Here is a 26,834-nt window from a genome sequence, read left to right on the forward strand (position 1 = left end):
TGTAGACCTACCTTTACCTGCTGTTTTCTTATATCCGATGACAATTTTTTAAATTTTTTCTTGGTCTTAAGTCTTAAGGAAATGATTTCTGGACCTATCTGTCTGTCTTCCCTCTTCTCCTCCCTTCTGAAAAATATTTTGAAGTGGAGAGATGAGCTGTAAGGAAAACCCATAGGAAACCAGCTTCAGTGCTGGCTGCTGTGGGAACAACTTGTTTCCATTCTTTCTACCTCTGCTAAATATATGGGCACTGTACTGTGCATGGTTAAACAGCTGGTTTGTTTGACCCTGGAGCTGACTCTGCTTTGTTGACCATCAAAGCAATTCCAGACATCCATGCAGCATTTGAAAAATGCCTGAAGAAGGTGTCACTGGATTGGAGCATCTGGGACTTGTCAAATTCAATATCAGGTTTATTGTCCACCCACCCCTTACAGATTCATGAGGTTGTGCACTGCAAAAAGTGCACTTGGGTTGCAATTTTCTACAAGTCTCTCTGGGTTAATATTGTTACAGTGGGTTGCAAAGTAAGCAGCATGTCTTTGCTGAGCTCCTGAGGCCAACCACCATAATGAATCACAAAGCAGTAGGTGAATCAACTGCACCCCAGTAGAGAAAGTCCAGCTCCCTCCTCTTTCATCTCTAACAGCGCAAGTGCTGGCTAGTTGAACACAATGCAGTGACCTCTTGTGAGCCTTGAAAATAGGTCTTCGTTTGAGGCAATAAACAGGGAGGGAGATACCAAAAGTAGCACAGGTGCACAGGGCCTGTGCACCCACAGCGAATCGCGCAGACCCTTTCCAGGCAAGATATTTTCTCCTGAGGCATTAGCTCCCAGGTACTGATTGGGTCCCGCATGCCTCGCAGCTCCTGTCAATTTTTGATGGGTTTGCACACTGTTGCTAGCCCTGTCTGCTCATTAGTGCTTGGAGGATTAGCAGTTACATGGAGGAGGAGAAGAGCGTTCCATACATTCATTCCTAATTGATTTACTAGTGAGAAGGATAATTACCTCTCAGCTACCCTGCAGAACTACAGTGGGAATTACCTGTCAGATTTCTCTGAAGACCCAAAATGCCTCTTTTCAGCTGTTAAATAGGAATTATGCATTCAGCCAAATGCCAGTTATATAAACATCATTTACCTGAATTGTGGCATAACCCTGGGCTCAATTATGAAGCAAGAGGATTTAAATGCTGGCTTTTTTCTTTCTTCTTTTAAAAGAAAAGCTTTTTGTTTCTGATTTCTTTTTTGAAAATTTTTGGTGGGAATACTGTATGTTTTTTGGCAGCTTCTGCTGTATTTCTCTTCTCAGTGCTGGCAGGTCATGGTGGGACACAGGTTTCTCAATACCAACATCTCTGCTTATTGCCATATGGGGGATCAGATGAGGACAGAGTTGAAACGCAGAGGCTGAGCAGCCGGGTGAGGCATGGCTACAACCCATGGTCTGGGACTCTGTATCATTTCACTTCTCTCTTGGTACCAAGAAAGCCACACCTGATGCATGTCTTACCCTCCTGAATTGTGGCACTCCAACACCCTTTTCTTACAGACTGGATTCCTTTCTGAAAGAAAAATTGAGCTTAATGTAGGAATGATTTGGTGAAATCCTGGAACATGTGCCACAAGTGAAGGTCAGACTTGATGACCTAATGGCTCTTTAGGACTTAAAATATTTCATTCTTTTTGGGTTTTATTCTGTCTCCAACAAAGTTAATGTTTGAGCATCTGTTATGTAACATTGATGGCAAAAGCAAGTCCGCAGTTAGCTTCATGTTTTGTGGGCTTTCCTCTTTTAAGCTAAAAACTCTTGTTTCAGTTGCGGTTATATATTTAGTCAATTTTATTCATTTCATATTCTCTTTAGGCTTCTTCTATGCTGCTCCTGTGTGTGTCTCCCACCCCTAACTGGAGAGCCCCAGCAGGGTGTTGAATATTACCCCTGTCTGTATTTGGTGTCCTGCTGAGTATTGAAATGTCTTTCCTGACATAGCAGACTGGCAAATGCTGGAGCAGCCTCTAAGCAGCTGGTCCCTCAATCCTGCCCTTTGCTTCTCAGTGAAACACGTCAGTCATGAGTGTTTATCAGTGGGCAACATCACCGTGGAGAGATCATGTCTTTGTGGCTGAAGAGGAAAGAGGCAGCTTAGAGGGGAGGAGGTGAAGAAACACAATCTCCATGGTTATCATGGTGATAAATCCAAGACAGCATCGGTTCTCCCAGGGCACCCCTTGGCTGTGCTGGTGTTTGGCACTTAGAGGCCACATTTAGTCTGTGGGTGTTCCTTGATTTTATATGTTGCCAACTGGGAGATTTCAACCCTCCTCATGCACAGAGTTAACCAAGGCACAGAGCTGCGTAGTCGAGACTGAGCTGAGATGGCTTTGGCTGTGTCCCCACGTGGTGCTGGGCAGAGGCATGGCTGGGTTCCAGCGTGCCTGCTCCCAGCCGCTGACCCAACCTGCTGATGGCTGGTTTTGGAGCTGAGACAGGGGGTGTCCGTTTCCTAGAAATCACAAGAAGGTATTTAGAAAACACACTTAGCCATTGTGTAATTTGAAGTTTACAGTTATAATTAAATCAATATAACAACATGCAGATACCAAAGGAAGTCGCCAAGAATACTTCTTCCCACCTATGATTCCTCTTGCCTCTCAGGTATCATTGCTACTGATCAGGGTCAGCTTGGTGATGTGAGAGCACCCATCATTTGAACTGAGACCACCCTGGAATGCCGACATAAGGAAGCAGACAAGCAGGCTGCAACGCATCGTGAATACGTAGCCTCTGGCTGCACCGAAGCAAAAGCGCTTCCTGCAGTGAGCCAGGACTGCTTCATCTTCCTGTGGAGCAGTCGTACTGCTAATTCCCTTCTCCTAAGAACTAACAAGCTCAGGGTTTCACAACACTTTGCAACTGCGTGTACAGCCTTTACTGCTGGGAGCTGAAACTGCCAGCCTTGTATCTGCTCTCCTGCAGATGCTTGGGCTGTTTGTTCTTTCACTTGCACACTAGGGACTTGTATTTGGATCAGGAAAATCTGCACTGAGTTCTCATTAATACTATGAAATTCCAGGTGATCATTAGACTTAGCAGTTGGACAACTCCAAAGTCCTGGGGGCTATGGGTTTCTTAAGAGTTACTGCTTTGAGTCCTGGTGAGAAGCCAAGTGCCTGTAGTTTTGACACTTCCACCACCATGAAGATGGTCTAATAGGCAGAGTGTATTCCTGGACACATCTTCCCCTTAAGTGCATCTGCCCACCCGGTTGTTTGCCTGAGAGACCACACGAGATGCATCTGCTTTGCCCGGTTAACACATAGGTTGCAACAAGCCTGATAATTATGTGGTGAACTTCAGAAAAGAGAAACTTCCATATTGGTTTAGCAGCACCCCTTCTTTACAGATGAATGGAATTTAAGGGCAGATGGTTGAGTGCTCTGAAAAGCTGAGACTTGCAAAATACATTGCTTTGGCTTTTCTGCCCTATAGCCTCTTGTCTGTCTTTTAGGGGTATGACAAAAGGCTGCTTACTCTCTGCTGGGCAGAGATCTCAGTTCCCTGCTGACCTTTAATTTAATGCTAAATTTTGGGCGTTAGTTACATTTTACTAGAGGCAGATTTTCACAGCAGTCTGGGAATTAGAATTGTTTATTTCTTCCAAAGCAGTAAGGGAAAAAGTCTCTTCTATTTTAACACTAACACTTCTCTTGACTTTTTTTCCCCCTATTTTCTTTCTATCTCAATTTTTTTCTTGTTTTTGGTTGTTGAAAACTTTCTGTTAGAAAATTGGATAATTTCCACAAAAAATTAAGCCTGTGATTCTTAGACTAACTGCCTGCACTTCAAAATAGCACTGCTTTGAGCTGAAGTCCCTATTCTTTAGCATGGGTTTGTCTGCTGGGTAAGATCCCCTATCCTGAGAACATTTGCTTTTTTCTTGGTTGTCGATAACAGTATTCATTTTAGAATGATGCCTCACAGAGGGATGCAAAGCCCTTCCAAAGGGTGCAGAAAGATGAGAACGGAAGTCCCATATATCTGCAGCACTACTCCTTTCAGACACTAAGGTGCTATTTTGAATCTCAAGGAATTGTTGTTGAACCATAGATTTCATGTATTACTGTTTCCATGAAATGTTCTGTGAAGAGTGAATATTCTTGGTAAAGGGTGTTGTTTAGTTGAAAACCCAGTTTTCACTGTGAAACTTTTTTGCTACCCTTGGGATTCCTGTGGAGGTTGAGAGGATGGAGTTAAAAAGCATTTAAAAGAAAAAGAAGAGAGGAAAAAGGAAACGAATGACAACTCTGAAAAAATCAAACCAAAAAGCACTTGCCTGTAGGTAGTATTGCTCAGATGAGATGTGGATAAACAGGAAGTCCTGATTGCATTTAAGATCTGGGGTGCCAGTTCTGATGTCTTAGAAATACCTTCTTCCTTCATGAATTTGCTTTGCAATTCAATTGGATGCAGTCATCTTTAGCTTTTCTCCTGCAGTGTTACCATCATTGTTGTAGGTGATAACTTGAAGAATTAAAAGATCTGTAGTCTTTTATGCTTACTCTCTGCACAGAAATATCACCCAGGTGCAGTGATTGAAATGAGTATTTCCCCCCATTTTTCCCTTATACCAGAACTGAAGCATTAGAGATGTTATTTATAGATAGGTCTTCTAGCTAAGGGATTTGAACAGTAGTGGCAAACAGCATAAAGCAGAAACAAAGTTTTGGTGCTGAGTTAAAGAGCTTTTAGAAAATGGTTTTGCAGACTAGTTTCCCAGTTGTCATAGAGTCAAAATGGTGGGGCAGTCCGAATCACTAAAAAGCCAAAGGCATGCGGCACCTTTCAAACCTAGTCATGCTTCTGAACTTGGCCCGTCAGAATGAGGAATGTTTAGAGGTATTTGGAGAGTCAGAAGCTCTGAAAGCTAAATCTAACTAGATTTGTTTGTTTCTGTGCAGCTTCTTGGGGATGAAGTGTGGCAACTGTTCATGAGCTGTCAGAGAGCAATGCTGTGTTGCAGTTCAGGTTAATGAAGGAAGAAGTTAATTGTGACCGTAATACTGAAATTGCAGAGGAATGAGTCTACCTGCCTGGAAACTAGCTAGTGCATTAGGAGTGACAACTCCTCTTACAGGAGTTGGAGATCCTAAATGAATGCAAGTCCCTTTGACCTCATTTTTATTTCTTCTTGCTCACTTGGAGAGTAACTGAGAGTAAACCCTGTCGTGGCCTCATGTATCTCCAAAGGTTCCAGGAATCTCTAGAGCCTCAGGGCAAAACCATGGTCCAAACCGGTTTTGTTTTTTGCCTTTATTTCTTAGTCCATTTGACCCCAAAGGGAATTAGACAGCATTTTGTTTTCTCCTTATTCATCAAATATGTGATAGGCTGATGAGGCAGAGGTTCCAGCATGCACCTGATGCTTGCTAACCCAGCCTAAACTGAACTGTCATCCTTTGCCACAGCTCCCATTAGTCATTCGCTGCTTTTTCCTAAGATTGCATCCCAAACTATTGCTGAGGAGATGAGGTCTGGAGTATCCTAAAGCCATTTGGCAGATGGAATGTTTCTTTGGACCCTTTTTCCTTATTATGCTGATACTGTGATAAACAGCATGTGCTGCAAACTAGCACTTGCTGCTGTGATCTCAGAGAATGTATTTATAACAAAAAGGCAATGGGACTGAGTTAGGGCCACAGGGCAGGAGTGATAAAACTAGTTGTTTCTACTGTCTTTTATCCCTAATCTTTTCCTTCAGCCTAATGAAATACAGTTACTAAATAGCTCTTGGTTTTGCAGCTGCCATCAACAGAGCCTAAATTACCTGAGGTGCAAATGCAGTTGTAATGGTCTCTTTGTGCACCTCTTCTCTGGACCTGTTGAGCTGTGTATGATGCTCTTGTGCTTCTCAGCACTCCAAAAACCATGCCACTCAGTCCACAGCTTATGTGGGCAGAACCTGCCTACTGCTGTACAGGAAAGGCTGTAGCTCTAAAACACAGCATCTGGATTAGCTGAGCTCAGATTTGTCTGCTCTGGTTATACCAGTGGTTGTACAAATGTGACTGATCTGGTTAACACGGCAGTGTATTCTGTCTCATAAATACACTTCAGGGACAGTCACTGTCAGTCTCCAGAACTGACAATTTAAATAGGGGAATAAAGATGGGAATGAAGTAGTAATATTTTTCTTCACTTACTGGTGAAGCAAAGATAATTTCCTCAAGGTCACCCACCGTCCATGGCAGAGTCAGAGGAGATGTGACATGACATTTTATCTACAAGATGCAGTCTTGTGAGCTCTTGTGCATGGGATTCTCTATATTTGTCTGATTAATTCAGCTTGAATTTGTCACCTGATTAAAGGGAGAATTTTTGTAAATGTTTGCAGAACCATGACCTGAAACTGTGCGAAAGAAATCTCTTACGGATGTGTCATAATACTTGGAGAAGAGAACTTTAGGAATTTCTCCTTTTGAAGGGATTTTTATTGTCTCTTTCAAATTCAGAAAAGTCACATTTTCCTTGTAGGTTTCTCTGACCTTTGCTGCATAAGAAATACTGTTTTCCAATACTTAGTTTATTGTGTTGAGATGACTTAGTTTATTAGTGTTTTAAACATGGTTCAAGATCAATGAATGGAAGATGTTGAGATGTAAAGGCAAAATAATACTGTTATTAGAATACTCTTAAAATACAGGGTCTTTTTCAGTATGCCCAAATAGGTTTGGTTGGGTTTTTTTTGTAATCATTATTATTATTATTACTGTATTTGGGGATTATGTCTCCTTGTGGATCATTGTAGCCAAGGGGCTCCTGTGTGAGAGTACTCTGCCCTGCTGCAGCCTGGGACTGTGGGGCCTGGCATGTCAGATGCCCCACTAAGACCTGACCTGACCTGTAGGCTCCTGTAAAGAAATAAAAAACTGCTAACTGTTTGTTTGCAGATTTTAATTTTACTACTTCTGACTTCACATAAATCATAGAGATAAATGGAGGTCGTATAGCATCTGTTGTCTGAGATGTGACCGTTTGTTAGCACTGACAGCACAGAATTGGGACCCAAACTTATGAGAGATTCCCAGTGGAAGTTTTCCCCTTTCTTAAACAGGGACAATCTGATCATTGTACTCCAGGGAAGGCTGTCCCTCGGTATGCAAGAACGAAAAACCTGGAGATGCTTGGGGCTTTTTCAGTTAATTCTCTGAAAAAGCAGATGCATTAAAAAAACAAACAAAAAATCCCAAACCCCGGTGAACCTCACCCACGGCTTATCAGCTGTTTCTAAAAATACACACAATTGAGATAATTTACAAAATGTTCACATATGGCATTATTTCATAGGGGTGGAGAGGAGGGGTTTATAAGAGAGATGGGGATCTGTTTCTGTTTATCTTAAAGATACTACATTGAAAGCCATCGTTTCAGTGTTCATGAAGAAAAAAACATTCATATATTATGAAACTCCAGAATTAGGTTTGACTGTGTGTGCCTTTATACATCTGCTTTTCATGTCTTTGTACTTACGCATTCCAAATGCTTTTGCTTGCATTTTTCATAGGTTTCTGAACTCATTTAATACACATTTGGTTAGTGCTGAGGTAAGTATTTAAAGCGAATGGAAATCTAATGCAGGATTTAATTAATAAAGGTAGGGAATAAAATGAGGGCTGTCTAAGTTGGCCTTATGAAAAATGTTTTGTTAAATAAATGTCATTTTCATCTTCACAGATATTGCAAGTCTGGTCGATAAAAGTAAGCATGTAGACACAAGATGTATAAGTAAAATAAGGAAAAAGCAGTTAGACGCCTGCTATGTTGTTTATCCACCAAGGACAGGAACTGTGATCCTGAAATCCCTGCCTAGATGCTGTCTGAGGCTTTGGGTAAAAATTCGCCACTTGAATGAAAGCAGGCACAGATTTTAGGGAGAGGCAGGCCAGAATTCAAACCCTTTGCACTTGACTTATTTACCATACACATTTCCCTTAGGTTGCTTTGTGTGCAGGAACCGAATGGGTCAACAGTGTTTGTTTGGCACTGTGTGTGAATGGTAAATGTAGGTATCTACCACTTTAAACATACAATTCCCAGCCCCATCATCCTAAAAAAACCTAAGGTTGGTTGAGGAGGGTGTCAGTGCACTTCATTGTCGGCTGGAGTGTCAGACTGCAAGGGGGAAAGATGGGAGAAACCCAAGGCAATATGTCAGCTTTGTTTATCTAGGACTTGCAAATAATGTTTGGAGAAAAAAGGCCACTTACCAGGTAAGACTCAGCTTGGCAGGATACTGGTGCACATCTGTGACAGGGCTGCCTTGTCTGGCTTCCTAGAAGTCAGTCCATCCCTCCTGTTTCTCTCTCTGCCTGCTTCATCTTGTATTGCTGGAGTCAGGGCCCTACTGAGCCTTAGGGATGGTATGAGGTCGTAAAGAGAAGAGATGGGGTAAAACTGGAAATGTCACATCCACATTTAGATGTAGACTTCCCAGAGTAGGCTGTCAGTATTTAATAACGAGGTAGTTTGCTCTGATTTAGCCAGCAAGTGTTAAAGGACAGATCAGAAGCTAGAATATCCACTAAAATAAAGCTGCAATTTTGTCACTTAGCATAGCCATCGCTTTTATGAAGTGGGCAGAGCAGACCTGTGTGTGCTTTCAGAGTGCCCTGCCTTGGTTACAGGGACAAAGGGGGACTGTCAGGAGGCATCACCTTGTAAGGGGCTGCCTGTACTTAGCAGGCACAGCTGTGGATCCTCATGTAGGGCAGGTTTATGAGACTTCCTTCCTTTCGCCACCCTCCCTACCTCTCCATGAAACATGGCCATCTCCTTTACTGCTGCAGCTCCAATAATATATTAATTTATGAAGTATGAAAAATGAGGTAGTTTTGAATTAACGAGAGGGGAATGGTGCTTCACAGACAGCAGGATAATCAATCAATAATAACGAGTCAGCATGTCCTGTTATTAAAAAGGAGGAAAAATAATGGAATGGGTGGAGAGCAGCTCTTCAAAAAGGGGCAGGTGGGTCCTTTTGAAGACTGTATAATGCTCTGACCTTGATCTTTAGTGATAAGAGCCGGTTCACCAGGACAGTTATTTTTCTTCAAGGAAAATCCTCCCCCCTGGGCCCTGCCAACCTCAACCCCCAAACCCAACAATCTGTGGCAAAATGTCTTTTTATTTTATTGTTTTCCAAAGGGAAGAATTGAAGGAATTCAGCATTACTCATTGAGTGAATTCTCATTTTTAATAAAATAGATTAGCATAGTCTGCATGGTACATGCTGCCACTGTCTCAGTTTCTGCCATATATGTACGTCTGCCTCTTATAGTGTAAATGCAGTAACTCAGATCTGATGTGATCAGTTCTGTGTAAAATGCTTTATCCCAAGCAACACTGTGAATCCTGGAAGCCCTTGCATTGCCATGTTAGGAACAGTTTTTCTTTGGCATGGAGCTTGGCCAGGCTAGATCTTAGAGAAACATTTCAGTACCTCTCAGAGTGCTTGAGGCTTCTTTTTGCACTAGCCAGAGTTCATTGCCCTTGACCCTATCCATCCTAAAATGCCTTTTTTTCATCATCTACAGACAGACATTGCTGGACTCTGAAAGTAACGATAGGGATTTTCGAAGTGGTGCACAGATGCAGTTAGAGGAAACTCAGGCAGTAGTTTTCTTATAAATCTGCGGAATCAACACTTAGCCCAGTCCTTAAGTCTCTGTCTGAGGAGAGATTGGTGCTGCTTTTTCCAGTGGGCCCCACAATATTTTAATTCTCTGTTGCAACAAATCAAGTTGTCCTTTTTCTGACAAAAATCTTAGCTGACATCTTTTGCCTCCCTTGGAGCCATTCCATGGGAGGCCAAGCATGATCCTTAAAAATGACTTCAAGAAAGCAACAAACCTTATGAAGCAACTGTGCTCAGAGACGTGAGCGGCAATGGAGTGGAGACAATGAACGTAGTGCTCAGGACCTGGAAATGGGTGGAAAGATGGAGTCAGCTTGGCAATTTTCTGACTTTAGCCAATTGATTCCTAAACCAAAGGGTCAGGGTTGTGCTGCAGATAAAACCTTTGTCCCCTTTTCCCATTCCCTTTCCTCTCACAGTAGTTCTTCAGGACGCTGCAGTGACCAGGGCTCATGTATGTGCTTGGAAGGATACAGAAAGGAAATTATGGGATTTTTCCCAAGGCTGCGAGATATCAGTGATCCTGTTGGAACAGGACATAGCGGCTGTGGTTCACAGTCACTGGGACAGTCACTCACATTCTTGGTGTGTAATCACAGGCCAGACTTCTACCATAAACTTGCAAGGACTGTATCATTGGGAGTTAATTTTGCTTATGTAATGGAAAATTTCAAAGCCAGTGAGCTGGTAGTTGTGAATCCTGTTCCTAGGTCCTGAACCTTCCCATATATTAGGATCTCTGGCACCTGAGTTAGCGTGCAGAGCCTGCAGCCACAGTGGATAACTTAGAGCTGAGTGCTGCTGTGCAGAGCACTGCACTGCCATAATGTTTTATAACTTTAACCTTTAATTTTTGGGGGCCTCAGCCTTCCATTCAGAAAATGGATAGACCTTCTCCTACCTCCTTGGCTTCCTCCAGTAGGGGGGATGTTAGGAAGAGAAGTATATTAGGGACAGTGAGGTACATGAGTAATAGATGACAGATAAGTAAATTGAGATAGATCATTACCATCTGGATTTGAACATTGATAAAGCTGACTGTTGCCTATGTTCTCTCTGCAATCTGACTAAAAAGCAGAAAAATAAAGTGTGTAAGCAGAGGAGAAGCAATGATGCATTTAAAATTGTATTCAGGTTTAATGGCCTCAAGGGAGATACATAATACAATTTTTATTTTTCTAAAGAGTGATGAAACACTCTACTGTCCTCAAATGAAATAGACTGCTGTATATGGGCTGCAAAAGTTTACCCCCATGTGTAACTATCCATGCACATCTCTTTGTTTTCTGTAATGGGGCAACTACTGTCAGTAAACTTATTCCCACATGTAAAGTGTTCTCCCAAGTGAGACCTATAATCAGAGGAGTGTTTTTATATAAATGGTGTTCTCAGTTCCAGCAGCTGTGGTGCACACAGCTTCTCCTTACTGATAACATTATTTTCTGTAACTATTTCTGCTTACACGATAAGTTACCATAATGGTGAAAATTACTTTGTAGTTCTATAGAGAATAGCACAACCATGCATTTACTCAAATAACATATAATTATAACAGTGAATGCTCCTTTTCTCTTTCTGTGTACACAGTTTGGGATCAGAGCTGTTCTGTGTCACTGGAAAAAGCTGGTGACCACCAAACAATGTGTCAGATGTTGCAACAGTTGGGGATTGCCTATGTAGAATCAAGAAGAGTAAAAAGGCATCATGAAGAACTATGCTATGCAGAAATACCAGACTTCAGAGCAAAGCATAATATAGATCAGAAGCTTTACATTTCTCTTCTGCTGATTTGGTGTCTGTTTTTCCTGTGGAAGCACTGGTTGCTGCCTAAGGGCACCACCCAGGGTTCCTTTTACTTCTGGTCCAGGCCCAGTCATAGAAGTGCCAGTCAAACTGGATATATACAAAACCAGCCATAAGTGGTGATGTTCGTAACCTGTTTGGCAGTTCATACAGCAGAACTATGCGTGAACATACTGTGATATGGAAAAGCCCTTGGCAAAATAGCTGAACAGCACACAGCACCAAAGTGGCCTCAGGAAGGTGGTATTACTGTGGCAGAGGACTTTACTCTGATGATCTGTGGGGAGCTAGAGGATGTGCAGCTGTAACAAGAGTATAACGGGGTAACCTTGGGTAAACTCTGCTTTGCTCTGACAATGAAAAGGTTTTACAACCAAGCGTCTGGCTGTTGCCAATCAGTCGCTCTTTGCCAGGTCAAACACGTGCTTTTTGGATGGCTTCCATCCCCACTGGCACCTGAAATTTAACAAGCAAATGTTTGCTGTGCCTTGTAATTAAAAGTGAAAAGTACATGTGTCCAGTGCCAAAAAGGCAAGAGAAAGCGGGGAGACATGTTGTTCTGACCTGCTTAGCAGTAAAACAAAGATGAGATGTTCTGCTTTGTTGGGTCTAGTACGATGGCTTATTCCACTCCTGTGCATGCAAATTGGATCTAGCCTGGGATTTGGCATTGTGGGCAGGTTAGGATGGCAGCCTTTAGAGGCCTAAGCCTTACAGCCATGATATATTTTCATTTCCCACCTGCCAAGGAGGATGGCAGTGGTTTTCCTTGAGGGACTCTTGCTCTGTATCCAATTTAGCCTTGATTTGCTCCTGATCCTCAGGGCATTCTGCAAGGTGCATCTGTGCTCTTGTGCAGCTGCTGGAGATGGTAATTAAATGAAGCACCCTCTCCATAGGGGATGGGGTGTGGAGCTTGGAATTCTGTGAAGTGTTTTGTTTTTGTGTGGCAATTTATGGCAGGTGTGGCTACAGTGCTAAGAGCCTGTTTTAGTTTTGTACAAATCTGAACAATTAATTGTAATCTGGATATAATTAGATATGAGAAATAATAGAGGTCAGAAAGATTAACCAGGATTATTCACTGTAAAAAAGCATGGTGGACTGATGTGCATCTGTCACGTTAAAAAGGAATGCTGTTTCGAAATTTGTCTGTCAGAGTCCCAGGACGTTCACTGATTGGTTTATCAGAGCCCCAGTGAAAGGACTTGCACTGAGCAGATGCACAAAAATCGAAATTAGTTATTTTATTGAAAGCGACAGAATCAGATTTGAGATTGCCATTGATAAATTCACTAACTACAATAGTGCTACTAATTAAGGTTAATATTGCTAGCAAACTTGATAGTAATACAAGAACCCGGGGATAACCGTCACTCGGAGGGCGAGAGGCACAGCGCTTAACCCAGAGAGGCGTCCCTGCCTGGGGTGGAGGAAGAGAACGCAGCCCGTCGACTGGTCTGTCAGGTATCGAGGTTCTTCTCTCCACTTTAACAATCATTTTCTCTGTCTTTTATCCCCAAAACTATGAGGTTCCCCCCCATATGTGACGTGTAGCATGATTTGGGTGGAGAGACAAGTGCTATAATCATATATGTTTAGCATGATTTCTGTAATCTTCATTAGCATATGCAGGGTGTGAGTTGTAATATGCATTTCACCGGTAATGAAGCAAAGGTCAGTTATTGGACATGAAGCCTTTCGAAGAAACAAAGGACTCTGTTATTCTACTGTCTTTGCTGACCACAAGCAGGGCTGTCCTGCCTCCACAGGGCCCCCTCCTTGTCTGCACCCTGTGTTAGCTGGGCGGGTGAGTCTCCACTCCCCCAGGTCACACAAGAGACAGCAAGGTCAGTCTTATTGGTTCTTTGTGCACAGGAATCCCACCTCATTATCCAAATTCTACAGCATCTCCTTAGAGAAGGCAAGGTGGTGCTGGTCCTCATTTGACATGCTTTTACTAATCTCTTTTCTCAGAGTTAATCATGTAAGATATCTCTCCTATGGATTTTCAGATAGGAGGAAATAATTCTTTTGCCACCAAACTGCTCTGTGTCAGAGTTTCCCCAAAGTCTTTCTGGCATCTCCATCCTTTTTAATCTTCAAGAAGCAAATGGAAGAATTACTGAGATGCTGTAATCTTAAATATGTACTCTTCCCTGACTGAGCTAACTGTATGTAGCGCATGCTGGGACTATATATTCCAATTGCATGTTTAGTGTCTGAGTGTAATACTCGTATCTCATGCATGTAGATTATTCATCCTCATAGGCCAGACTTATGCTCCCTTGAACTACTGGTTCCAAGTTCTGTTGAGATGAGGCACATGTTGGGTTGGTTGTAGCTAAAAGTCTTAGTTTTATTTCTCACAGCACCAGGATTCTGCTGAGGGGCTTTTCAAGCTAACAGTGAACCTGGGGTCATTGATCCTGGTGGGGAGGGTGTGCTGTTTGGACAACAGATTTACACTTGCATCATTTATGATTCACAAAAAGGTCTTGATATGTACACAGAATATTGTTGTGGTACAACTTGCAAAACTTATGATGCAACAATGTTGAAGATGGGCTGTCTAAATCTATATAACAAGGGGACAGCAGAATAATTACATACTGCATTTCAGAAGGGGATTTGATATTCATAAAAATGAACAAGCACCCCAGTGATGTGCTCTTTTGTGTTGCAGTATCACCAGAAGGCCCTGCTGTTTTAGGTTAAAAAAAAAAAGTAGTTTTCATTTTCTAGCTTATTAATTTCTACGTTGTAATTGTCCTCCTCTTTCATGTACCCTCTACAAAAGGCATAACATTCTACAAAGACATAGGACCTGCGTGTAACCTGAACAGCGTGATGTGCCCTGATCATTCCTTCTCAATGCTGGAAAGATAGGGAATCCACAGATGGGGTGCCCCTGATGTTAACATCAGAGATCTATGCTGTCTTCTCAAACCAACTTACTTGGAGTAGAGAGATGCAGTCTCCAGCACAGCTGGAGGAGTCTATGGAGGAGGTCCTCCACAGGAGTTGGATGCTTACAGAAACAGCTGTTGACATCTGGAAAGTTCAGTGACAAGCAATGGGATTCTGGAGAGTAGAGGTTGGTTTGTAACTACAGAGAAGTCGTGATGGGAAGGAAATTCTGGAGAGAGGTTAGTATGAAGTGCCTGAAAGGTCTCAAGAGAGCTATTTGGTTCCTTGGTCATGGCACATATAATGCAGACCCAATGCAAAAGTCTCAGGAAACTCTATTTCATTGCTCAGTTTCTATGGGTGTCTGACTCATTTTTCATTATCCAATAATAAATACAGTAGTGAAAGTCACCTTTAACGCTTAAAGATTGCTTGGATTTTATGGGATTGTATTGAAGTGAGTGCCAAGGTATAAAAGCCTTATGGTTGAGGTACTTTTATAACACATGCTTCATAAACCCTTATAAAGAGTGTGCAGTGCACTTCATCCTTTAAGATTACAGCGTTATGGTTCTGAGAGATGGTGATCTGGTGCTAGACTCATTAATTAAATCTGTTATTAATGTTAAATTTTGGGCAATAAGAAGTGGAGTTACAAGAAGTTGAAACAGGATGGGTCTGGACAATTTATCTCTCATGAAAGCTCAGTGCACCCTTACTGCTTGACTCATGCCTACAGGTTATCCTTAACATTAAGGAAATTTTTGAGCTATTGAAGCAAGAAGGAGCCCCAAATCTGGGCTACTCTGTAACACAGGGAATTGCAATGAGTGTTTTTCTTTTGGGATGCAAAGTTAATAATTATGTGGAAGCTGTTGCCCTCTTCATGGCTGTCTTGTTTGGCTTCCCAGAGAGCAGATGTCCCTCTCATCATGGATCACTAAGTAATGGGGTGGGTTGCTTCAGTTGTATGTAAGTAAGTAGGATTTCTCTCTAGAACAGAGTTTTATCACTGCCGTCTCCCATTTTTTCCTGTCTGACTGATACGCTGGTCTCGGTGACTGGAAAGTAGAGGTTGGCTTCCTTTCCCCTGATTATTGCAGGAGTCAGTGTATCTCCAGAACAGTGAGCAGCTATCTAGCCATTTCTGAACATCTTCTGTAACAGTTTGTGTAAAGTTAAGGTGTGTTTTCTAAACCAGTGCAAATAACACAAAGATGTTTTTATCTTAATGCACTTTAAGGTAAGTAGACAGTTACTTGTGACACCAATACGTTTTTGTCTCACAGGGGTTTGGGCTGATTTAATTAAACTGAAGTTTTTTAATTGAACTGACGCGTGGTGAGGAAAGAAGAAAAAAGGATGAGATTTTCTTTGTAATGAGTTGCATCTGTCCTCCATGGGATTGGCATAGAAGGGCTTCAGGTATGCTGTGTTAGCTGTGTTCTAAGAGGTTAAGGTTGTGCATATATTTCCGAGGGCATCCTTTAGCCTGCAGGGCAAGTAAATTGCAGTAATGATGTAGGAGAGAGGAAGAATAGGCAGGAAATGAATAACCAAATATTTGCCACTGAGAAATTTCAGATGGTCAAACATTTAATCTAAAATGCTTCAGCAGTAAAAAACTGCTTTTCCCCTAAGAAAGTTCCAAACTATTCACATTGAACATACTTGTGATGAACGGATGTTTTGAAGGAACAAAATGATTTTTGTATCTTCAAGCCTTTAAATGTAATTTGATTTTGGTTTTTCAGCTTCAAAAGGAGGAAGGGACATCATAAATCCAAACAAAGCAAAAATCCTCTGTTTGCATTGACATTTCAACATAAATTGTTGAAACTACTTGTCTTTTTAAACCCAAAGCTAATATGGAACTTGGGGAAGTAGGCTTAGCTCCAGAGGTCTTGTGGGACCGTACAATCTTTTAAATGTTTTAAATCAAAATGGAAAAGAAAAAAAAAAGCGCTTTTTTCTTTTTTTAAAATCAGATTTGTGTTTTCCTGTTGTTGATGTAGATGTAGCCTGGCTTTAGGAAGGACCTAAAGTACTTCCGAGTTGAGGGTCTGGTGGGAGGAGGCCAGGAAAAAAAAAAAGCCTTTTCACATGTAAGCTGAGCCATTCGATATGGAAATCACTATGAAGCTGTAAATATGAAACCTTAAGTTTCTGTTTTTGCAGCAGTGTTTGTGGCAGAACTACCTTTTCAATTGCAGAAGAGGACAATGCAGTGCTACAGAGCAAATTGCTGATACTTTGCTAAGGGGCTGGGTTTCTTTTGTAGCTGTGGAGGCTTGGGTGGTTTGTAGGTGGATTTTTTTAAAACTGTTTTGTTTATTTCTTTCTAGAATAGCACTTTATACAGGTGAATGAGAATGTGACTGGGAACTCTGAAAAGGATGGCTTATGAAAAGTGTATTAAAATGAAGAGGAAAATCAGAAGGCAGTACACAGTAGTTTAATGCTATCTACTTATTTCTGGGAAGAAAAGACATTTATTTTGAACTTATCTTCTTTATTCATTTACTGGGATGCTTCCTGCTAATGTAGCTCTGTGGTACTACTGCTACAGATATTGTACCTATAAAACTTCTCTGTGATGATTTAGAGAGATGTGCTTTGGTAGTTTACAGTGAAAAATTATGTTGGCTGAGAAAAATAAAAGGATTCAATGAAAACTAATATTAATAAAAATGCCTTTTACGTGGCACGTTGTTTCGATTTTTGTCCAAAGACAGTTTATTAAAAGATTCAGCTGTGTACAAGGCAGATCTCTGTTTTGCTGGGATAACACAAAACGATGGAGCAAGAGCGGTGATAAAGCTTTTGAATCTGGTGCTATGGATACAGGTGGGGCAGAAGAGGAAGGATAGCAGTGATGTGCCCAGCGGGTCTGTTAAAGTAAGAGCAGAGCTGTGAAAGGTGCTGAGAGAAGAACTGAGTGCCAAGCTATAGCGGAACCTTTGGCATAACTGCAGTAGACAGATTCTGGTAGATACAAGCTCAGGCTACCTGTAGCCCCAAACCTGTAGAGTCTGGGCACGTTGTAGCGTTGTGCCCCTGAGAAGTGTGCTAGCTTGTCATTAGTGTGGTTCAATATGGCAGATCACAGTTGTCTTTGTGTCTGGCTAGCTTGGAGCAGAGGAGGAGTGCGTTACCATCTTGACTCATCTACCTGGACATAGCCTAGGTGAAACCAACACTGAGGAAGGTGTCTGCGTTAACTCAGTGACACACCTGGGATTTTATCAAGGTAGCAGCAACTCAGATTCTTAGTTACAAATCCTGCCTTAGTTTTTATTATATTAGCCCCATCAGAGGGCGTGCCGTTTTAGTGGATTTGTGCTGGGATATGGCGTCACTTTCCTTCCTCCCCACTTCTGCATTTGTTTGGAGCTCCTTTGAGGGTCTTACATCCTCTCCAATGAATCTGAGTGACTCTTAGCTACTTCCATGGTTTGTGTACCAAATACATCATGGCAGGTATATGTATGACACCTCCCCTCCTTGTTCTTTCTGCCTGCAGCCTGAGCTTTATTTCCTGGAATAAATCCTCTTGAAGTGTTCAGAGCTGGATGTGTTTCCTGATCACGTGCCAAAGATCGCAGTCTGTACATCATAGTTTATGTTCTTGCAAGGTGGCCTCTCCAAATCATCTCCCTTCTGTGTGCTTCCCCCACTGGTGTCTGATGTTCTGCTGAACTGGAGTTCATTCAGAACATCTCTGTATGTGTCATCATTGTCACTGAAGCTCCTGCTTTAAAGGAGTTACAGCACAAACCAGACAGCTCTCTTCCTCTGCATTCATCTCTTCAGGAGCTACCTGAAGTTCGGTCTGATTTTCAGCCTGGTTTGTTTTGTCTGGTGCTTGCCATTCATTGTCCACTGAATTTTGGAGTTCAGGCTATAGCCTCTAGAGGAAAAGCTATGTAGTATAAACCACCTCATCTCAAGTATGTTTTCAAGGACTTACCCTTAGCAGTAATCAGTCCTGCCTCCCCTTTCCCTCTCCACTTAAACTAGAAAAGGCAGCAACTGAAAATAATATTTTATATATATGTGTGTGTATATATATTCTAGAATGTAGCAAGGTGAAATGTAATTTCCTTTTTAATAAAGGCTGCCATTTAATTTAATATTATAGAAAATGATTAGATCTTAAAACCCTATAAATTACATTTGACAACTCTCTGGTGCTCCTTTGCTATTCTTTATGGCAATTATAAATGGCAACACAGGGTGCTGGCAGAAATGCTCGTTCTGACTGGAGTTTGTTTATTGGCTCTTAATGAAAAGCAATTCATCTACATCACTACTGGGGTGGATCCTTTGCCCTAGTCCCATAATGAGAAGTGGCAGTTTCAGGTCTTTGACAAATGTCCTGCTATTTCCCCTGCCAAAAGTTGTCCCCTCCCCCCCATAGCTTCCAGCAGAAAAAAGAAAAAAAAAAAAAAAAAAAAGAAGCCAGTGTCTCCCACTCTTCTTTTCGTGCTTGCCACATAAAAAAACTGTGGACCAGTCCTAGCTGCGTGGCTCGTGGTGGCCTTTTGTTTTTCACTCTGATTGAGCCTCCTGTTTTTTTCCATCCTGCTTTGTGTAGGATGGATGACAACAGAGATGTTGCGTGTGTTCTTTTCGCCATTTGAAGAATGGAGAGTTGATATCAGAACTGGGTGAAGGGGGGTGGGTGACTAATGTGATGGCACTTACAACAAGGTGTGACTGTTGTTAGACTCTTCCAGCTTTCCCTCTAGCTGTTAATTTTCCTAGCTTGATGGTTTTATTATTTGATCTTGCAACCGCTGTTACGCTTCCAGAGGAACAAATTGCCTGGCGTTGTGAACCATCTAGTGGCAACATCACCTTTTCCATCTCATCTGACCCTTTTCTTGAACTATCCACCGAAGTGTTGCAGATTGTGTGTGAAAGGGCAGAGTGGATGTTTTGCGCGTGTACATCAGGTCTATGCAACTGTTAGCTGTCTTGTGCTCCTTATCTGAGGGCGGAACTCTAACAGTGACCTTTTAATATACAGCATTATTAACTTTGTAACCTTCTGCAACATAGGTGGAAAATCTTTTTATTCCTGAAGTATCCTTCCTTTTAAATGTAAGATCTCTCTGGAATACCTTGTTATATTGGCATTCTTATGTTCTTCTTCCATTCTGCAGATGCAAGTGATTTTTACTAAAGTGTGTTGCGGTTCTCCATCTGGCACAGGCAATGTGCTTTAGATGAACAGGGGTATACTTGGGGGACAAAGTGCCTTTGAAGTCTAAGTCACCAGTGACAGAAAAAATATCTTGAAGTAGTGGGGAAACCTTTCTTATTTGGAGCAAAATAAAATACATGTTTTGATCTGATTAGAAAGAAGAAACATACCAAAGCTTCCATCTAGGTGGAGACCATCAGGACCTATTCTCAAGACTAATTCCCAGGGAGTCAGTTGTCTGTGGGGACATTTCTCCTTTCCCATGCTGTGCACCAGAGGACAATGCAAGTGCACTTTTTCAGGACTTGTGGTGTGGCTTTCCGTGGGAACAGATGGAGATTGCTTTATGAGGCTGGTAAGTGGTGTATGTGAGGGATGTTGAAGGAGCTCTGAGCTCAAGCTGGATTCATACAGGTGGCTTCACCCTGGGACAACATTCCGTTCTAGTTTTAAAGGCCCTTTTCATTTCTTAATGGAAAGGATCAGAAACCATTTGCATTATATTCACCTTCTCTTGGTGACTTCGTGGAGTTAATGAGGTGCTTAAGACTAAACAAGCACTGAAATGTTTTGCTTGGCCAAGGTCTAAAATACCCAGGGTCTTACCATTCCTTGAAAATGATTTTTGCTGTCAAAATTAATGTGTTACCCTATCATAGTCTTGAAGTTGGAGCTCTGTGAAGTTGGATAAGAAAAGTTAGCGTGCATATGTGAGTGTAACAAAACTGCAATGGATCTCAGCTAGCTGATCATTTTGCAGCTAGCTAAAAAAGCCAGTTCCTGGATCTGTTTTCCTGCTGAAAGGCAGTTTCTATATTTGTTTCAGCTACTGTATCAATAACCTGCTGTGTTTAGCACAGCTCTAATTTATTTCCCACTGTTTGCCTTTATTTTATGGTACTGGCATTTGCTTTAATGTGATGTCGTTTTCTCCAGATGTTAATATGATGGTGTTAATGTTTCCACAACATTTTTCTTGATAACATTTATGTAGAGCATGCCATCTCATAATGTGGAATCAACACATTTTAAAATATTGGTAATAATTTTCTAATTAAAATTAGAGGCTCAGAAGTGTTTTCCTCCCTGTACAAATTGAGGTCATACACTATCCCGCCTTTTGGGAAAATTATGTGTTCACTGAGTGAATGACTTTCTCCTACTGTATAAATTGGAAGCCTGATATATGAGATCATGTATCAGTGCACACACCCACATGGACTATTTTCAGATGCCAACAGCTGAACCAGGTAGGCATTCTGTGTTTCCAATGAGGTGATGCTCTCACTCGTAGCTCTGCAAGCTGCCAAATAATGAGCCTTAAATCTCAGGAGTGCCCTGTTGTGTACTTTCGGAGCGAGTATTCCACATCTGGGAAGAGAGGTGGTAGACTGGAAAGGGACCAGGTAAGCCTGTGTGGCTGTCTGAAGTTGCTATACCCAACCAAAATCAGGTTCAATATCAACATAGCATTTTTCATTCTTGCTGGGCTTTCTGAATTTATCTGGATAAAAATAAGATGAAAAAAAGGAATCACTGAATGAATCACCAAATAAAATGGAAGTGAAACACCAAAAAACCCACCCCTATTTGGGAAATCCTGTGGGCTGTTTACACTGTTAAGCAATGTTCTAAATACATCTCACAGGAATCAGTGCTTTATGACCTCACTTTTAAATGATGTTCAGTTTCACTTTGCCACTAACACTCTTTTCGCTCCATTTTTCAATTTAGATCATGCTTCTTAGTGATCCAGAGATTGAGAGCAGCATCCTCATCAGCTCTGATGAAGGGGCTACCTACCAGAAGTACCGTCTGAATTTCTATATCCAGAGTTTGCTCTTCCACCCCAAGCAGGAGGAGTGGATCTTGGCCTACAGTCTGGATCAAAAGGTGGGCAATTGATTTTATATTTCAATGATTCTTGAGCCAGGTATTGAAGGGCATAGTGTCTGGAACTGCGCACTTCCAGAGATGGTGAAGAAATTATGGTGTGCTTTGCTCTCACGTTGCAGGTTTAAATGTGCTCACAAAACACCCAGTGACTCCAAAGCAAGCTTGCTAAAGGGAGTGGAGTTATACAGTGATAATGATGGGTATGGAAACTTCAGTAGTGGCGATGGTACAAAAGATGAAAAGAATCTGAGATTTGACACGACATATGGAGCTGTTCTAAAAATCTATTGATTTGTAGGCCTTGGTGATTGCTGAGCTGTCTTTGAGAATTGAGCACTCAGGCTAAATTGGTCCATAACAGCTGGCTGTTGCACGTGAAGGGGTGCTCTTTCTGCTTGCAAACTGAACTCAGTTATCTGGGAATCGGTGAGAAACAACAGATGACAAACCCCTCTGTGCCACTTTTAAGTCACTTTGCAGTGCCTTCTGTTAGTGAGACAACTCTTAAGTCTGTTACTTTGTCCTTAGCAAGACCGCTCTTACTCATCTGTCTTGAAAGATGCTGAGCAATGCAAGTGCAATGGGACTTGTAAAGTGTTGTGGCTATGGAGAGTGTGCTTTAGCTCTGGAACAGCAGTCCCCACTACAGCCCAAAGCTGAGACATTGACCGTATGATCAAGTTACAAATTTTAGAAAGTTTATAAACTTGCCAAGCTTTTATCTTTCCTCTTTTCCTTTTCTGTCGTCCATTGATGCTGGAAAGTAAAAGCACACTGAATAGTTACTTCAAGTTTTTTGCATTAATTTGTCAAGTGTGTGCGTGTGAGGGTTCTGGGTGGGATTTTCAATTCCTACAGTTATTTTTGAAGTTTTCTAAACTAGTCAGTCTCACATCCTTGCTATAAGGACAATACACCCAAAATATTGTGCCTCTTGTATTTGACAGAATTTCCTTTGAGAGGCTGGTGCAAGTCTTTACCCAAGTAGTTGCTGAGAGTATAATCAAATAATCTACTACTGCTGCACTTCCTGATGTGACCTTTCCATCCGCTTGTTAACAGAATGCTATGGCAGGCACCAGTTGGTTTGCTGCTGTGCTACTGATGATGCTTGAGTGACATTTCCAAGCACAAAGCTATTGTAAATACACTCCTTTCATAGTATCAATTCCTTACTGTATGAAGGAGTTAGTCAAATGTCAAAGAGTTTTGTGCACTCAGATGTTCAGTGTATCAGGGATTTTGATGTAGACTAGAAAGACCAATCTATTTATTTGATGTCTAGGAATGGTTTGATGCCACTTTTAAACTGGAGGTAAAGATTTTAAATAGTACTGGTGTTTGTACAAAGACAGCCCTGAAAGAAACAGACATCTGATGAGGCGCTCATGGATGTGAGAAGCCAGATATGACATGCTGAGTATGCATTTGCAAAGAGATCCAGCCGTAGTGAGTGTGGAGCATCTGCTCTTGGGTTGAAACACTGTAATTCTATTTCCAGTGTTTTGTAGTCTTTTTATGACATGTTAGCCACTGGAAGAAGAAATCAAAATACAAAGTATGCACACGCACTTGACTGTGAGGTTGTAATTGTTCTCCCCTGGTCCAGTACAGCATTAGTGGCTCAGGAGCATTTTTGTTTCTGCTCCTTCAAACTAATGCATCTTGAATGCCCACCTCACCTGTTCTTTTCTGCTCAGGAAAATGAACTGTGGATTAGAAACACCCTGAGACTGCTTGCATTTTATGCCAGGAACTGAACAAATTTGTCCACAGTGTAAGAGCAAAGATGAGGTGCTCTGCAGCTTGTTGGGCAAATGGAAGCGGAGCAACGTGAAGTTCAGGCTTTGCCTTTACGTCTGCCTTTGCATTCAAAGCCACTCGTGATGCTTTTCTTCAGTGTTCAGAAAGATGGTCTCAACTGCTGGTTGAAAGTTGATCCTTGAGTGGAATCATGGAGGCAGCACTTTTCCCAGTTCGAAGCATTTGCTTAACATAACCCAGGTATAGATTGTGCTAAGCCACATCTTGGCTTAGTAAGAGCTGTAAAAGAGTTGTCACTCTGGCTCAGGATCACGCAGCTTCACTGCAGTTGATACTGAGCTAATGGGCAGTGCTGTTAGAGCACAAAGGCAGTGCTACAGACTGTGACAGTGGTGCTATGTGAATTCCCCAGATGAAGTCTTCTGAGAGGCCAGTGTAATACATTCCTGCCTGTCTGGAAACAGGAGTACTGCCACAGCTGAGTGGGAACCAGTGGCCAGCCATGACCTTCTGTTAGATGGGGGTTAGGCCAATAACAAGAAGAAAGTGTCTTTTAGGCTAAAAATCCTAAATCCTTAAGTAGCTTAATCAGGTCTTGTGCATCTTCTTAAGACTGTTGTGATTGTTCTCCTCTCTTGTTCTCTAGAAGCCAGATCTGGATCTCACACCTTCCCACACTGCTATGTCATGCCCTGTCTCCTAGCTGTGATCATGGGATCACACCAGTGGCAATGATCATTTGATCTCTCTGCTGCTGACCAGAAGAGAGATATCAAGAGCTCCTAAAATAAGTGGCCAGAGAGGCTGCAGTAGTGCTCTGCAGTTGAGAAGGCAATCCGAAGTGATGCTATGTTGTTGTCAAGGGGCTAATTCGTCAACTGTAGCCTGGTTCTCCTGGTACTCCTCTGTGCTTTGTTTTTGTGCCCATTTTCCTGTGAGGCACCATGAAGTTGCCTGGTGCACAATAGGTGGTGCTGGATCAAATAGTGCTTGCATTCTCAATTCATGTAGTCAGGTTTTTGGGATACAAGTGCTCTGAAGAACTTTTGATTTAAATGCATGAAAGGGCAATAAAATAGAGAGTTTATCATTAGTCAGGTAATATTCATCCACAGATACTGTGACAAGGAAGGTGCTGATGAAAGTCAGTGGCTTGCTGTATGTTCAGTGGTGCAGCCATTCCTGCAGTGAGAGGCCATAAACTTCCACCTCTCTAAGCTTTAAAAGTGTGTTTGACCTTTAAAGTCTATTTGTAATGACTACTTTAGGGGCAGATTTAAAAACGCATGTAACTCTAAAATCAAATACATACTATTTGACTCCCAGCAGTAGGAGCTATTAAGGGAAGATCTAATCCATCCTCTCATAACTGTGAATGTGTAAACAAGTTTGCAAATTTAATTTAATTTCTTAGATTTAAAAATAGCTTTCAGATTAATATTTTATTAATTTTCTTTCAATTAAAAATAATAATACGATGATGTAAGCAAGCTGTGGTCAACTTGGAAATTAATGAGAATGATGACTCTGAAAATCCATTTTGCCTAGTACGTTGTTCCACACAGTAAAATAAAATATCAGCAGCTAGTGCCCTACAAAGAAATGATTTGATCACTGCCTAGTTCAAAAGATTTCTAAATTGTTTAGTGTATAAAAATAGAAAACAATATTAAGGTTTTTGTGTGAAATAAAAATAGTCAATGTTTTGGATCTTCCTGTTAGAAAGTTTTCCTCTGAGGTCTTCTGACTTACTGTTCCATGGCTGTGATTCAAGCCTCTTTTTTAAATTATTCTTTTATCCTAAGCATCCCTCCTTCTTTGTGGCTAACTTCTACACATTTGACAACAATATTAGGCTATTTATCCAGTTGATTAAAAAAAACAACCAACCAAAAAACCCCAACACACTTTGAATTGTGTCCTGTAACAGAATTATTGTTCATTCCAAGCTGGTGTTTTAGAAGGTGTATTCACTATTCTAAGACAGTAGTGAATAAATGGAATGATGTAGAACTTGTGGAACCACAGTCTTTACATGTCCCCTGCAGTTTGACAGCAGCCAAGTGATAACTGTTTTCAGAATATGGTATCCCAGTTAGTTTTTTACCCAGCTAATAGTAACTTCCTACAGTCTTTTAGCTCGCTTAGGAGAATGCTATGAGACCTCAGGCCGAGTGTATGTATCCGTGATATGCAAGGCTGGTCCTCCCTTTCCTGAGCAAGTGATGCCTTCCTGTGGTAATATTCTAGTTGTGAATTTTCTCAGCCAGACACTGTTGTGCCACTATTATGTGTAATTTTGATCATAAGTTTATGCTTCCAGCTTCTCCTGCTGGCTCTCTCTTACTCTCAGCCTTGATGTTCAGGCATTGCAGGATGCTCTGCAGGTAGACTTACTGTACTTCTCACTGCTCTTCTTATAGCCTTGTTGTTGAATAATCCCACTCCCCTAGCTTATCCCTTGCACAAATCTGGTTTTATACCTAGCTGTGGACTTTTGCTACCAGTCTCATGTGATCCTAGTCTAAAGCCCAAGCCTCACAGCAATCTTATGTCCAAAAATTGCCTTCCCTTCCTTTAAGAGAAGGAGCACATCTCTTCTCAACAGAACTTCTCCTTGAAATATGACTTTGTAGCTGAGAAATCCAAAGACTTTCTGACAACATTATCTCTTCCATCAACTGAAATAATTGAATACAGCATCAGTTCAGTCCCCGAATCTTTTATTACCACTCACACATGGGTATTGTCCCTCTTTTTCCTGCTTTGGGCTATTCCCATGAGCAAGGGAGAAGATTCAGTTAGAGGGATGGAGCTCAGCAGGCTTTCTGAAAGATGTTTTGCTGTGTGGCTGATGGTTACTTTGTTCGTTTAAGGACAAATCACAACCACCACTATTTGTTTTCTCTTTGGAGTATCCAAAGAGTTATTGAGGATACTTCCTCAGTATGAGTCGACACAGCGTATCGTTCCTGTTCTTAATTTCTGTAGCCAATTACAACCCTCCTCTGCCTTGCGAACTCTCTTGTATTATCAAATAAATGCAGTATGGCTGAGCCAAGAAATCTGTTTGTGTGGGCACGAACATGTAGCAAGTTCATAGACCCTAAAGTCTTCTCACAACATATAAAGCATAGACAGGAGGAATTTTTGCAGAGCTTAAGCAAGCATGGGTGGGTGTACTACTCCCCCCTGAGCAGGCACATGGCATTGTGCAATTATCAGGCCCTGGGAGATTAATTGCATCTTGTGAGGTGAAAATCTTGGCTCTCTTCCCAGTAGCTTTGTGTGTGTCTACTTTATTGATAAAATAGTGCAATCTGATGTGTGAATGTGTTGGTTCTGTTAACGGCCCCCTGTGGCCTTTGACAGAAAGTGGACGCTATGTAAATGTTATAGCCAATTTTACTGCAAGTCAGGCTGGGTCTCAGTAGTAGTGTCTGTATTCGCACTTGGATATATGAACCAATATAAAGGGGAAATGGGGCTTTTTTTCACAGGTTTTTGCAGAAAATATATAGGGAGCCATTTTAAATGACCCTTGTGTCAAAGTG

The 26,834-nt window shown here is 41.6% G+C and overlaps 1 protein-coding gene across 1 annotated transcript in view; it reads left to right on the forward strand.

Annotated features, from left to right (window-relative positions):
- The window catches only part of SORCS3 (sortilin related VPS10 domain containing receptor 3), a 311,341-nt gene that overhangs the window by 148,724 nt on the left and 135,783 nt on the right, over positions 1–26,834 (forward strand). Inside the window, exon 4 of the mRNA XM_059821073.1 lies at positions 21,355–21,513. Coding sequence (XP_059677056.1) covers positions 21,355–21,513 — 159 coding nt within the window. The remainder of the gene's footprint in view (positions 1–21,354; positions 21,514–26,834) is intronic.

The sequence above is a fragment of the Gavia stellata genome, chromosome 9, assembly GCF_030936135.1.
Source record: "Gavia stellata isolate bGavSte3 chromosome 9, bGavSte3.hap2, whole genome shotgun sequence".
Taxonomy (NCBI): domain Eukaryota; kingdom Metazoa; phylum Chordata; class Aves; order Gaviiformes; family Gaviidae; genus Gavia; species Gavia stellata.